The sequence below is a fragment of the Bison bison genome, unplaced genomic scaffold (genome assembly GCF_000754665.1).
Source record: "Bison bison bison isolate TAMUID 2011002044 unplaced genomic scaffold, Bison_UMD1.0 scf7180017864043, whole genome shotgun sequence".
Lineage (NCBI taxonomy): Eukaryota > Metazoa > Chordata > Mammalia > Artiodactyla > Bovidae > Bison > Bison bison.
In genome coordinates this window covers 8316532-8329415 of record NW_011494615.1, presented here as the reverse complement: position 1 = coordinate 8329415, position 12884 = coordinate 8316532, and the positions used below count along the sequence as shown (strand labels likewise).

Below are 12884 nucleotides of genomic sequence, written 5' to 3'. Positions count from 1 at the left end.
TCCTCTTCTTACATGAAGCTTTTCTAGGCCTCTCTGCAAGAGTAAAGGTTGGATCTCTTTTTCTTATTTAGGGAATTATCATTGTTAAGCTCGTCTAAGGGAAAAGGAGGTTGGGGTCTCTCACATCATCATGCCCAGGCAGGAACTTGGTGAACTGTTTACAGTCAGCTCGACTGGCAGCAGCATCTCACTCCAGTTTTAATGGGAGCTGTTTCGCTGATCCTGTCCATGACGCCAGTTGTCTCGCTGTTCACACTGTCCGCATCGTTTGCTGAACGCAGGGTAGGCAAGGGCAAGGTAAGAGGTGAGAAGGAGCTGTAGTACCTGCGAACACGTTTATTCTCTCCTGGCTGGTACTGTAGCCATAACACAGCCTCTCTGCTGGCTGACGCAGCGGCCCTAGCAGCAGTCATTCAGAACCATAATGTAGCCACAACATAGCCTCCGATGACGTAACCATTGTATCGCTCCAGTGTAGCCCCAGTGCAACAGCAGCCAGGGCTTTCGTGGTGAAGCTCACACGGGCGTACCACACAGAGTAGTCCGTGACCAAGCCGGTACCTAATGATGCACGTGCACGGCACCATACGTGATCTCAGTGTTAATAGTCCTTATTTATACTGCATGGGGTGCGAGAGTCTGAACACACCATCTTGGCTAAGTTGCTCTCTCCCCACAGGAGCACTGGTTTGTGACCATCCCCGGGGGAGCATCACCTATTTAAATAGTGAAATAGACCTAGGGGTTCCTCGTGTAACTCAGCTACAAGGAAAAGTTCCAGAAATAGAGATGCATTGTTATTGACTGCCTTCAAAAACACCTCCATGGTCACCTCTTCTTTAGGGAAAGAAGATAATGAGTTTCTTGGATAACAAGTTTCTCCCGGGGGAGGGGAGGGGACTTGTCTTTCAACATTCAGTGGAAGGAAGATGTGACAGGACCTGTCCAAATTAACCAGTGTTGTTTCCATGAATCTGGGCTTTTCAAGTTTTTCAACCAAAAATTTTCCCAACCTCTGAGAGCAAACTCGAGGATCTGAGGGTGAGGCCTGAAGCTACCCAGGTGGGTTTTTTTTTTTTTTTGATGGGGGTGATTTTTATATTTTATATTTAAAATTCCTGTGAGCTTTCCTCTCTGCAGTATTTCTGATTCTGATTCTCAATGAAAAGGTACTGTCTTAGTCTGCTCAGCTACTGTAACAAAATAGGCTAGGGGGCTTATAAACCACAGAAAAAATTTTGACTGTTTTATGTATTTATTTGACTGTGTTGGGTCTTAGTTATGGTATGCGCATCTTCGCTGCACCATGTGCGACCTTTTTTATTTTTTAAGTTGTGGCACAGGGACTCCCTAGTTCTGGCGCTCGGGCTAAGTAGTTGCCACACGTGGGCTCCAGAGCATGTGGGCTCAGTTGCTCCACAGCATGTGAAATCTTATCCGACCAGGGATCAAACCTCCACCCTCTTCATTACAAGTGAATTTTTAACCACTGGACCACCAGGGAGGTTGCGGCCACAGAAATGTCTCTCTCACAGTCCTGAAGGTGGGAGCTCCAAGGCCAAGGCACTGGCAGAGTAGGTGTCTGGTGAGAGCCTGTCTCCTACTTGGTAGATTGCTGGCTTCTCACTGTGTTCGTGCATAGCTGAAGGGGAGAGGGAGCTTCCTGGTGACTCTTTCATAAGGATCCAAACCCCATTCATGAGGACTCCATGCTCATGATTGAATCATCTGCCAAAGGCCCCACCTCCAGGTAGCATCATATTGGGGGTTAGGTTTCAACATAAGAATTTGGTGGGGGGAGACACAGACATTCAGTCTGTTGAAGGTACTTAGTTATTTATCTGTGATAATACCTTTCCCCTAACTTACCCCCTGAATCTTTGGCTTAAAATGATGCTAAGATTATGTGGCTTCCTGATGGCTCAGCTGGTGAAGAATCCGCCTGCAACGTGGGAGACCTGAGTTCAATCCCTGGGTTGGGAAGATTCCCCCGTAGAAAGGACGGGCTACCCACTACAGTAGTCTGGCCTGGAGAATTCCATGGACTGTCAGACAGGACTGAGCAACTTTCACTTTCATACTTTGGCAGAGGGCCAAGTTCTCCCCATGATTAGATGTGTGTACAGTGTTGCTGCTTATCAAAGGAAGCCCCCAGGGGCCAGTGGTTGACTTTAAAATGCCAGGCGGAGCATCTGAACCCACTGAGTGGGGGGCATCCCCCTCCCAGGAGCAGTGGTAGACGGCATCACCTAGGATGCAAACACTTAATGGTGCCCATGAAAGAACCCGGCTCAGGACGGCTGGCTTAGAACCTACTCTTAGGGCCGCAGGTCTGTTCCCAAGCAGCAGCAGAGGCAGCCAGGTGGTGTGGAGGCCAGCCCGGCAGGGCCCCCACTGCACTCCTCCCACCCGCCGGCTGTCTCGGCGACGTTACATTGAAACAGATCCTCCCGATAGCTCACCCACGCTCAATGACATGCCTGGCTCTCCCCATGCAGCTGTTGCCAAAGGAAATGTTGAGAATGTGCCTACTCTGAAACACTGACGCCAGAAATATCTGTTTCCAAAAGTGCCTCTGGTCCTATGATGCCTGCCTGGTGAATAAAATCTGAACTCCTTAACCTGCTGGTTTGAGCTCTGCAGTGTGGCCCCAGTCATCCCGTGTGTCTCACTGCCAACCCTCTGGCCTTTGCCCACATCCTTAAAGCAAGTGGGTGCCAAGTCCCAGCCTTGCCCCTGCCTGGAGGGCAGCTGCTCCCATCCTGGCCTTCCTGAGGCTGTTAAGTCATCTCTGGGGACCCAGAGTCATTTATTGCTCCTCCCGAATGAATCGCCCGGCATTTCCTATCGTGATTGCACTTCCTCGGCCCTTACCTTGGGCTGTGCTACAGGCTTTTCTGTCTCTTTCATCTCCCTGGCCACACTGAACATTCTGCAAGGGAGAGCGCTGTGTCTTTGTCCTTGCACACACTCTTTGGCCTCGTGCAAGCCTGGCTCTTGGCTTATCCCGGTGTCCAGTAACCTTAGTGACCTTCATTCAGCTGTTGGAAGGAGGGAAAAAATGGAGTTTTACACAGATGTGCTATAAATAGGTGCAATCCAGGAAAACTCAAGTTTACATGGAGACTAAATTAAAAGGTAATTCTGCTCCCAGACAGGATTTTCAGCATCTTGTGAGTGGCACTTCTCTAAGGCTTATAAATTTTGATTTACAGCAACTTGATAATCTTTTAGGAAAAAAAATTGAGTGGTTTGAATTTGAAACTCTGAAATAAAACTGCCAAAATAATCCCATTGTATTTTTCTTAGCTGCAGAATATCAGATTTGGCACACAAGGAAGTTTTGGAGGGCAGCTGGAAGGGTCCATCCCAAACTATCAAATTATATAAGGTGTTCCATAGCCTCCAGCAGTCCTTAATGTAGGAGATATTTCAATTTTTAGATGACAGGTCAGAAATACTGAAGTATGAAATACACTGATAAGAGAAACTGCCTGGTCAATCTTCAGGAACGTGGTGAATGGCCTCCTTTTCCATGTGAATTCTTTTCTGTTGCAGTAATAGGTAAACCTTCCACCAGTGAGTATTAAAGCTCAGGAGTATATACTTATATCTGTGTTATAGAGGTATGTGATCCTCACCATTAGGAAAGCAACACACTTACTTGGTTTTTTTTTTTTTTTGAAAGATCAACAAAATTCACAGATCCTTAGCTATATTAAGAAAAGAGAAAAAAAGACTGAGACAAAATCAGAAATGAAAGAGGAAACATTACAACTGATGCCAAAGAAATAAAAATGCTCTCAAGAGATTACTGCAAACAATTATACATCAACAAATTGGGCAATTCAGAAGAAACAAATTTCTAGTAACATACTATCTTTTATGACTCAGTCATAAAGAAACTAAAAATTTGAGCAGACTTATAACTTAGAAAGAGACTAAATCAGTCATCAAAAACCTCCCACCAAAGAAAAACCCTGGACAAGATGGCTTCATTGGAGAATTTTAACAAACATTTAAAGGAGACTTAATACCAGTCCTTCTTAAATTCTTCCCAGAAATTGAAGAGGAGAGAACATGTCCAGGTGTATTCTGTGGAGGCAAGCATTACCCTGATCCCAAAAGGAGACAAGGATACTACAAGGAAATTGTAGATCAATGTCCCTGTTGAACACAGATGCAAAAATCCTCAACAAAATACTAGCAAACACAGTTCAACAACATGTTATACTATATATCATGACCAGATGGAATTTATTACTGAATGCAAGGATGGTTCACCATATGAAAGTTAATTAGTATACATAACATACCACATTAACACAGTGAAGGACAAAGGCTACATGATCATGTGTCAGGGAATGTTTAACAGGAAGATTCCTACGTGCTGTTTCTCACAGGTCCTTTGTTTCTTTTTAAGCGGAACAGCAGGCTGCTCCCAGGAACTGGGGTCATTGTGTGAGACAGGCTTCAATGTCCTTTAGTAAACATTCTCTTTACGACAAAACTGCTTCGTCTCGATCCCCTTTCTTGAGATATGGATTGTCTCCTGACCTTGTGACCATCACCATCCCTTGTTCCCTTGGTAACGGTTACTGTACGTTTGGTTTTCTGATCTTTATCATTGATGAAAGAAACTTCTTGTACTACAGCCTATATATACTCACAGAAAAATCATTAAAGCACCTTTGCTCCATGTGAGCTTGGGTCCCCGTGTCTGTCTTTCTCTTTCTCTCTCTCTCTCTCCAGCTGATTCCCTGGAGCGCAGAGACCCGTCTTGCTCACTCTCCTTCCCGGCCTTCTAAGACTCTCTCGAGAAGGCACCCTGTGCCTTCACCCCTCCTTGAGAGGGCGCCCGGTGCCTTAGTGAGAGACGCAAGTCCTGTGTCAAGGACTTACTGGTTTTCTGCGTAAACCAGGGAGTATCAGCCTCTTCTCTCTTTCACTTTCTTATGTTCGCCTCCGGACCACCAGGTCTCGGTCCGTTAAAGGACCCCAACAATCATTTCAATTGATGAAGAAAAAACATTTGATGAAATTCATCACCCTTTCATGATAAAAATGCTCAGCAAACTGGGAACAAACTCCACATAAGACTGTTTATGAAAACCCGTAGTTAGCATTGTACTCAGGGGTGAAAACTGAAAGCTTTCCCTCTGAGATAAGGCAAGGATGTCCACTCTCCCTACTTCCATTCTACTGAGTACTTCAAGTCCTAACCAAACTAGTCAAAAAAAAAGAAATAAAAGCCATCCAGATAGGAAATGAAGGAATAAAATTATCTTTCTTCACAGATGACATAATTTTGTATGTAGAAAACCCTAAATATTCCACCAAAAAAAAAAAAGCCACTGTTAGAGCAAATTAATGAACTAAACAAACTTTCAGGATACAAAATCTACACACAAAAATTCATTCTACTTTTATAAGCTAACATGGAACAGTCCAAAAAGGAAATTAAATAATCCCACTTACAATGGCATCAAAAAGAATAAAATACATTGGAATAAACTTAAGGAGGCAAAAGATTTGTATAGTGAAAATTACAAAACACTGCTGAAAGAAATTACAGAGGATACAAATAAGTGGAAAGACATCTGTGTTTGTGATTGGAAGGCTTTATATTGTTAACATGTTCATACTGCACAGAGCAGTCTACAGATTCAATATAATCCTATCAAAACCCCAAAGGAATTTGTTTTTCAAAAGCAGGAAAAATTCTAAAATTCATATAGCATTTCAAAAGATCCTAAACATCTAAAACATCTTGAGAAAGAAAAGTAAAGCTAGCGTCTTCCTGATTTCAAAACTTATTACAAAACTGCAGTCATCAAAACAGCGTGGTATTGGCATAAAGACAGATGTCAAGCTGAGTACTGTCACTATTTAACAATCCCAAGGGGTTGTCTCTTATTGATTACCAGTCTCAGGAAGAACTCCAGACTCTTGTGCCATTGTATCTGGGTATTAGAGTTACAAGGAAAACGCAAGTGATGGGACAAGGCCTTACCTATATGGTGAACAGACATCAGCTTCAGTAGTAGACATCAGTCACTCCTCATTCGCTGGTTCCCCTCATTAGCCAACACAGGGCAGTTGGCCTGTGAGCACCCCTCTTAAGCCACAGTAGAAAGACCTCAACCCTTCCCCTGTGTAGTCTGAAATCCTGAAAGCTGGGGGAGTGCCTGAGGGCTGCCGTGTACATACTAACACAGAACAAACAAAGGAACGTTCATTGCGCTTGAAACAGGAAAAGTTATTCCCACACAAAGTGATAAGCCCTGCTCAGGCTCTCTGGGTTCTTTATCTCTTGGGTAATGCAGTGTTCCAGGCCCAAGGCTTATTATTATACAGCTGAATGAGGGTCAGAAGACTGCACAGACAAGACTGCATTTCCCAACAGAATACAGCCCAGTGGGTCAGAATAGAGAGCCCAGAAATAAACCCTCGTGTCTGTGGTCCCAGGAGGCGCTAGTGGTGAAGAACCCGCCTGCCAGTGCGGGAGACTTAAGAGACGTGGGTTCCATCCCTGGTTCTGGAAGATCCCTTGGAGGAGGGCATGGCAACCCACTCCAGTAGTCTTGCCTGGAGAATCCCATGGACAGAGGAGCCTGGTGGGCTACAGCCCTCGGGGTTGCAAAGAGTCGGACACGACTGAAGCAGCTTAGCACACACATCTATGGTCACATGACCTTCAACACACGTGCCAAGGAAGAAGGACAAGTGCCAAGGGGAAGGACATTCTTTTCAACAAATGATATTGGGAAATTTGGAATATCCGCAGGCAGAAGAATGAAGTTGGATACCTTACCTTACATCATATACAAAAAGGAACTCAAAATGAATTAAAGACCTCAAGATAAGACCTGAATTATAGAACTCCTAAAAGGAAACAGGGGGAAATCTTCATGACTTGGTATTCACCAGTGATTTCTTGGATATAACATCCAAAACAGAAGCCAAAGTAGGGAAAACAGGACTACATCAAATTTAAAAATTTCTGCACAGCAAAGGAAGCCATCTGCAGAGTGGAAAGGCAGCTGACAGAATGAGAGAACATATCTGCAAGTCAAATATCTGATACAGGATTAAGATCCAGAATATATAAAGAGCTCCTACAACTTAGCAAGAGATTCAGTTTTCAAATGGGCAAAAAAAAACTTGGCTAGACATTTCTCCAAAAAAGATAGACAGATGGCCAACAAGCTCATGAAAAGCTGCTCAGTGTCACTGATCATTAAGGAAATGCAAATCAAAATCAAATGAGATATCACCTCACACCCAGTAGGGTAGCGGCTATCAAAAAGACACAGTGACAAGCGCTGCCAAGAATGTGGAGAAATTGGAACCCTGTGCCCTGCTGGTGGTGGTTTCGTCACTAAGTCGTGTCTGACTCTTTGCAACCCCATGGACTATAACCCACCAGGCCTCTCTGTCCATGGGATTCTCCAGGCAAGAATACTGGAGTGGGTTGCCATTTCCTTCTCCAGGGGATCTTCCTGACCCAGGGATTGAACCCAGGTCTCCTGCATTGCAGGCTGATTCTTTACCGACTGAGCTACGAGGGAAACCATGTGCCCTGCTGGTAGGAATGTAAAATACTACAGCTGCTATGGAAACAAGTGTATAAAGCTTCATCAAAAAATTGAAAATAGAATTAACATTCAGGTGCTAGTCTCTCCCTAGGTGCCTGTCTGCTCCCTGAGTAAGAACACACCTCTGCTGGGGACTTCCCTGGTGACTTCCACTGCAGGGGGCGTGGGTTTGATCGCTGGTTGGGGAACCAAGATCCCACGTGCCTCTCAACCCTCTTCACCTCCCCACAAAAGAACACAACCTCTTTCTTACTCTCTGACAGCCTGGGGCAAGGACTCCAGGGCTTTTCTGTCTGAAAAGGAAGGACGGGAAGGGCCAGAGCTGATCTCCGGGGGTACTCATGGGTCTGTCCAGCTGTTGCAGGGCTGCACCTTCAGCGCCGCCCTCCCAGCTCACTTTCTGGGAGAGCTGGAACAGTATGGCGCCTTCCTGTTGATGCCAGTCTTCCTGCCTGCAGTGTGTTTGTGCTCATCTCCTGACAGGCGTAGACTGAACTGGTATTTGGGGGTCAGGTGCACTAGCTGGCAGGTGGTGGGACTCCCATGAGGTGTACATAATAACGTGGAGGTCGGACTCACCTTCAAACAGAGTTTGACATTCTTGATTGTTTCTAGGGGCCAGATGGTTGTCTTTCTGCATTTCCGCAGCTGTGACCTCACTGAGCGTGGCCTTCGGCCCGCTCTGAGCCTGGTCTTGCTGGGGCCAAGGGCATGTGATGAAGGTTGCCTGTCCCCTGGTGTTTGCTGGACTGACCGTTATGATGCATGTGTGCATGCGTGCTCACTCTGTTGCGTCTGACTCTGTGCGACCCCATGGACTGTGGCCCGCCAGGCTCCTCTGTTCATGGGATTTTCCTGGCAGGAATATTGGAGTGGGTTGCCATTTCCTTCTCCAGGGATTATGATGTATAATTCACCCCAGTTTCCTTCTGTTTGAAACAAAAAGGCCTGATAATCATAAAACATGAAATCAAGAATGGCCTTTCCAGCTTCCTAGAAGGAAAGGGATCTGCCACTCGAGGGATCCAAGCTCTCGGCCAAAGATGCACAGCCTTATTTTCTACACTCAGAGGCAGTCAGACACCCACAAAGCCTGTGGACCGAGGGAAGGACAGACTGCAAAGAACAGCAGCCTGGACAGACAGCTGCAGAGCTCCCTGACCTGGAATGCAGTGGTCCGACTTCCTTGACATGAGAGTAATTTCTCACACCAGCCGCTGTGGGGCGAGCGCCTGGCATCCTTGGCAGAGGGAAGCAGTTCATACCTCCGTGCTTGGCTTTTATTTCAGGGCTTTTAAGATTGACATTAAAGAGCAGCCGTGTGGCTCCTGATATTGTACTGCTGACAGCGTGTGAACCGCTCTGTCTGATCTCCTCCCTTCCTGGTGCCCCAGGGAGGACAGAGGTGGAAATCCCTGCCCCCCGGTGGACACAGACTCACCTGGGGGGCACGTGCCTGCAGTGGGGGCCTGATGCAGTGGTGGCAGCGTACAGGAAGACTAGTTCATGTGAGATGGTTTTTTTTGACCTCAGGTGGAACTGTGCCCCTGTGGGCGGTCCTGGGAGGGTCCGTAGCGGAGAGAAACCCCAGACCCGGCTTTGTAGACCGCGGTTTTCAACCTGACCTTGCCCAGGGGAGCATGATCCTCTGCACCATGTGGCTGCGTGTATCTGAATGAGATGAGTCACGCGAGTGGGAGTACCATGGACAGACAGCGATGCTGCTGAGAGGCAGGATGGTCATGGTCAGGGTGGGATTGGAGCTTCCCTCCACGGAGAAGACGGAGGTGCTGCTTGGTACTGACTCTCACCTCCCTGCCCCCCACAGTGCCTTTTTCCTCTTGCTTCCTACTGCTTCCTCCCTATAAGCCTTTCTTTTCCTTCTTCTTCTTCTTTTTTTAGAAATTAAAAAAGATTATTTTTGGCAGCACTGAGTTCACTGCTGCACAGCCTTTTCTCTAGTTACAGTGAGTGGAGGCTACCCTCTAGTTGCACTGCTGGGGCTTCTCATTGCTGTGGCTCCTCTTGCTGCGGAGTATGCATGGGCTTAGTTGCTCCGAGGCATGTGGGAATCTTCCCAGACCAGGGATTGAACCCATGTCTTTGCATTGGCAGGCAGATCCTTAGATACTGAGCCATCAGGGACATCTCCTATAAGCCTGTCATCTCTTTGCTGTTCCTTAAAAGGTATCCCTTTTCCTTCCCCCCTTTGCCCGCACTTCACCCAAACAGAAGGAAATCAGCAAGGAATTTTGCTGAAAGAAGCCGGCAGGGCTGGGAGCCAGGCGGGCGTCCGACCTCAGAGGGCTCCCTCAGCCGTGGGGGTGTAGGTGGCCTTGGGGTGTCGCTGAATCCAGTCTCCTCACCCTGAGAGTGTGGCTACCACTCGGTTCTGTTTTCTGGAAGGCTCTAAGCTCTCTGACCAGGACTGGCTGCTCCTTTGCTTATTGGTTACCCAGGACCATGAGTGAAGTGTTATTCACGGATTCCTGGAGAATGTTGGAGCTGGTGTGTGTCCCTTGTGAGGAGATCTTTGATCAAGTCATTGTCACCCAAGATCCCTTCTAAGTCCCTGGCGCATGGGGCTCCTGAGGGAGTCAGAGGGAAGGGAGGAGGAAGGGCCTTCTCAAAGCCAAGCTGCTGGAGACTTGTGAGAACTCGAGGGTGGCCCGAGAGTACATTTCCAACAAGCTCAGGGTGGTGTGGGGCCGGCGGAGGGGGGTGCCTACGTGACCGCGTTGCAGTGGGGCCCACGCCCTCTACCTCTGCAAGGCTCAGGGGCAGAGCCTGGCACACGATCGCCCGCCTGCCATCTGTTTTGTTGTTGCTGTGCTCGGTCTCTGTTGTAGTGTGCGAGGGCTTCCTGTGCTGTGGAGCGTGAGCTCTAAAGCACTCGGATTCTCTGGTTGAGATGCTCTGGCTTAGTTGCCCTGCAGAATGTGAGATCTTAGTTCCCAGACCAAAGATTGAACCTGAGTCGCTTTATTTTTTTAATTGGAGGATAATCGCTTTTCAATGTTGCATTAGTTTCTGCCGTACAAGGTGAATTAGCTCTAAGTATATGTGTACCCCCTCCCTCTTGAGCCCCCTTCCCAGCACCCCCCATCCCATCCCCTAGGTCCTCGCAGAGCGCCAAGCCCTGCTCCCTGTGTCACACGGCCGCGTCCCACCAGCCAGCTGTTTCACACGTGGTGGTGTGTAGGTTTCAGCGCTGCGCTCTCCATCCGTCCCACCCTCTCCTTCCCCGGCTGTGTCCACAAGTGTGTTCTCTGTGTCTGCAACTCTGTTCCTGTGAAAGGTGGATTCCTAACCACTGGACCGCCAGGGAAGTCCCTGCCGCCTTCTTCTGTAGTTCTCATGGAACACAGTTACTCCCACCCTCCTGCGTGTGTCTGTGGCCCCTTCCATGCCCCAGGGGCAGAATTGCGTCATCGTGATGGAGATCATGTGGCCCAGAAAGCCCAAAAAGTTTACTCTGTAGCCTTTCCCAGAAAAAAATGTGCCAGCACCTGCTCTAGCATGTCCTTGACGCCTGAGCCCCGTGGTTCTAACTACAAGAACAGACCCCACTTTCTTCACTGGCTAAATAGTCTTGGACCCTTAACTGCCAAGATGCCAACTCTGCTAAGCATCCTCTGGAGGAGAAAAATATGAGACTAGTAATGACTGCTGTTTACCTAGATCTTTGGAGATCACAAAACACCTTCAGACCTTGCAGCAACCTTGATAGTGCTATACCCATCTTACGGAGGCACAGACTGAGGCTTAGAGGGGACCGAAAGTTAGTGATGAACCTAGGTCTTTGGTTCTCTCTGCCTCCCACCCTGCTTCTTGGATACAGCCCACGTTGGGTGCACTTGGTGTATTAGTCATCTGTTGCGTGCATGCTAAATCGCTTGTCATGTCCAACTCTTTGAAACCCCACGGACTGTAGCCTGCCAGGCTCCTCTGTCCATGGGATTCTTCAGGCAAGAATACTGAAGTGGGTAGCCATTCTCTTCTCCAGAGGCTCTTCCTGACCTAGGGATCGAACCCACATCTCTTACGTCTCCAGCTTTGGCAGGCAGGTTCTCTACTGCCAGCATCCCTGGGAAGCTCTTACTGTGTAACCAATTACCCCCAAGCGTCACAGCTTGAAACAGCAGTAAACACGTGTTACACTCTCAGTGTCTGTGGATCAGGAATTCAGGATCTGCTTAGCCGGGCAGTTCTGGCTCAGGTGTTTACCTGAGGGTCAGTCTGGTATCTTCGTGGGTTGCAGTCAGTTAAGGCTTGGCTGAGCCTGGACATCCACTTCCAAGGCAGTCGCTCACCTGGCTGGCAAGTTGGTGCAGGCTGCCGTGGGAGACCTTGTTCCTCTCTCTCTGGTTCTCCCCTCAATACCGCTTGAGTGTGCTCACAACATGATCCTTTTCATGACTTGGTCTCCCGAATCACGCAGCATCATTTCTGCCAGACACTGTTCATCAGAAGCATTTGAGGGACACTTGTATCTAAGAGTGCATCAGAGAACTTGTAGATGTGTTTTTAATTTTTTTTTTTTTAACACCAGAAGCATTTTATATTGCTGCTGCTGCTTAGTCACTTAAGGCATGTGACCCTGTGGACTGTAGCCTGCTGGGCTCCTCTGTTCATGGGATTCTCCAGGCAAGAGCACTGGAGTGGGTGCCATGCCCTCCTCTAGGGGATCTTCCTGACCCAGGGATCGAACCTGGGTCTCCTGCATTGCTGGCAGATTCTTTACCTCTGAGCCACCAAGGAAGCCCATTCTGTCTTGGGGTATAGCCAGTTAACAATGCTGTGTGGTTTCAGGTGGACAGTGAAAGGACTCAGCCATACCATATACATGGATCCGTTCTCTTCCAAACCCCGCTCCCATTCAGGCAGGCAACCACCCATGAAACACAGATATATTTTTAAACCAGCCCAGTGTGCAGATTCCCATTCCATTGCCTGCTGGCACTATTGGGCTTCTGTGGATTCCCTCTGTGATTGAAATTTTTAAGTATTTGCTTATTTATTTGACTGTCTAGTCTTAGTTGTGGCAGGTGGGGTCTTCGTTGTATCATCCGGGATCTTTTGTTTCAGAGCATGGACTCTCTGGTTGTAGCACACGAGCTTAGCAGTTGCTCTGCAGCATGTGGGATCTTAGTTCCCTGACCGGGGCTCGAACCCGTGTCCCCTGCATTGCACAGTGGATTCTTAACCACCGGGCCAGCAGAGAAGGCCCCCTTAGTGATTTAATTGGCCGTACATGTCAGACTAAAGTTCTAAGGATAAGCAAGG

At 47.8% G+C, this 12884-nt stretch overlaps 1 protein-coding gene across 1 annotated transcript in view; it reads left to right on the top strand.

Annotated features, from left to right (window-relative positions):
* Positions 1 to 228: 228 nt before the first annotated feature.
* CMTM8 (CKLF-like MARVEL transmembrane domain containing 8) overlaps positions 229 to 12884 on the top strand; it is a 29563-nt gene continuing 16907 nt past the window's right edge. The window contains exons 1-4 of the mRNA XM_010835586.1: positions 229 to 297; positions 2644 to 2710; positions 7862 to 8015; positions 10717 to 10796. Coding sequence (XP_010833888.1) covers positions 229 to 297; positions 2644 to 2710; positions 7862 to 8015; positions 10717 to 10796 — 370 coding nt within the window. The remainder of the gene's footprint in view (positions 298 to 2643; positions 2711 to 7861; positions 8016 to 10716; positions 10797 to 12884) is intronic.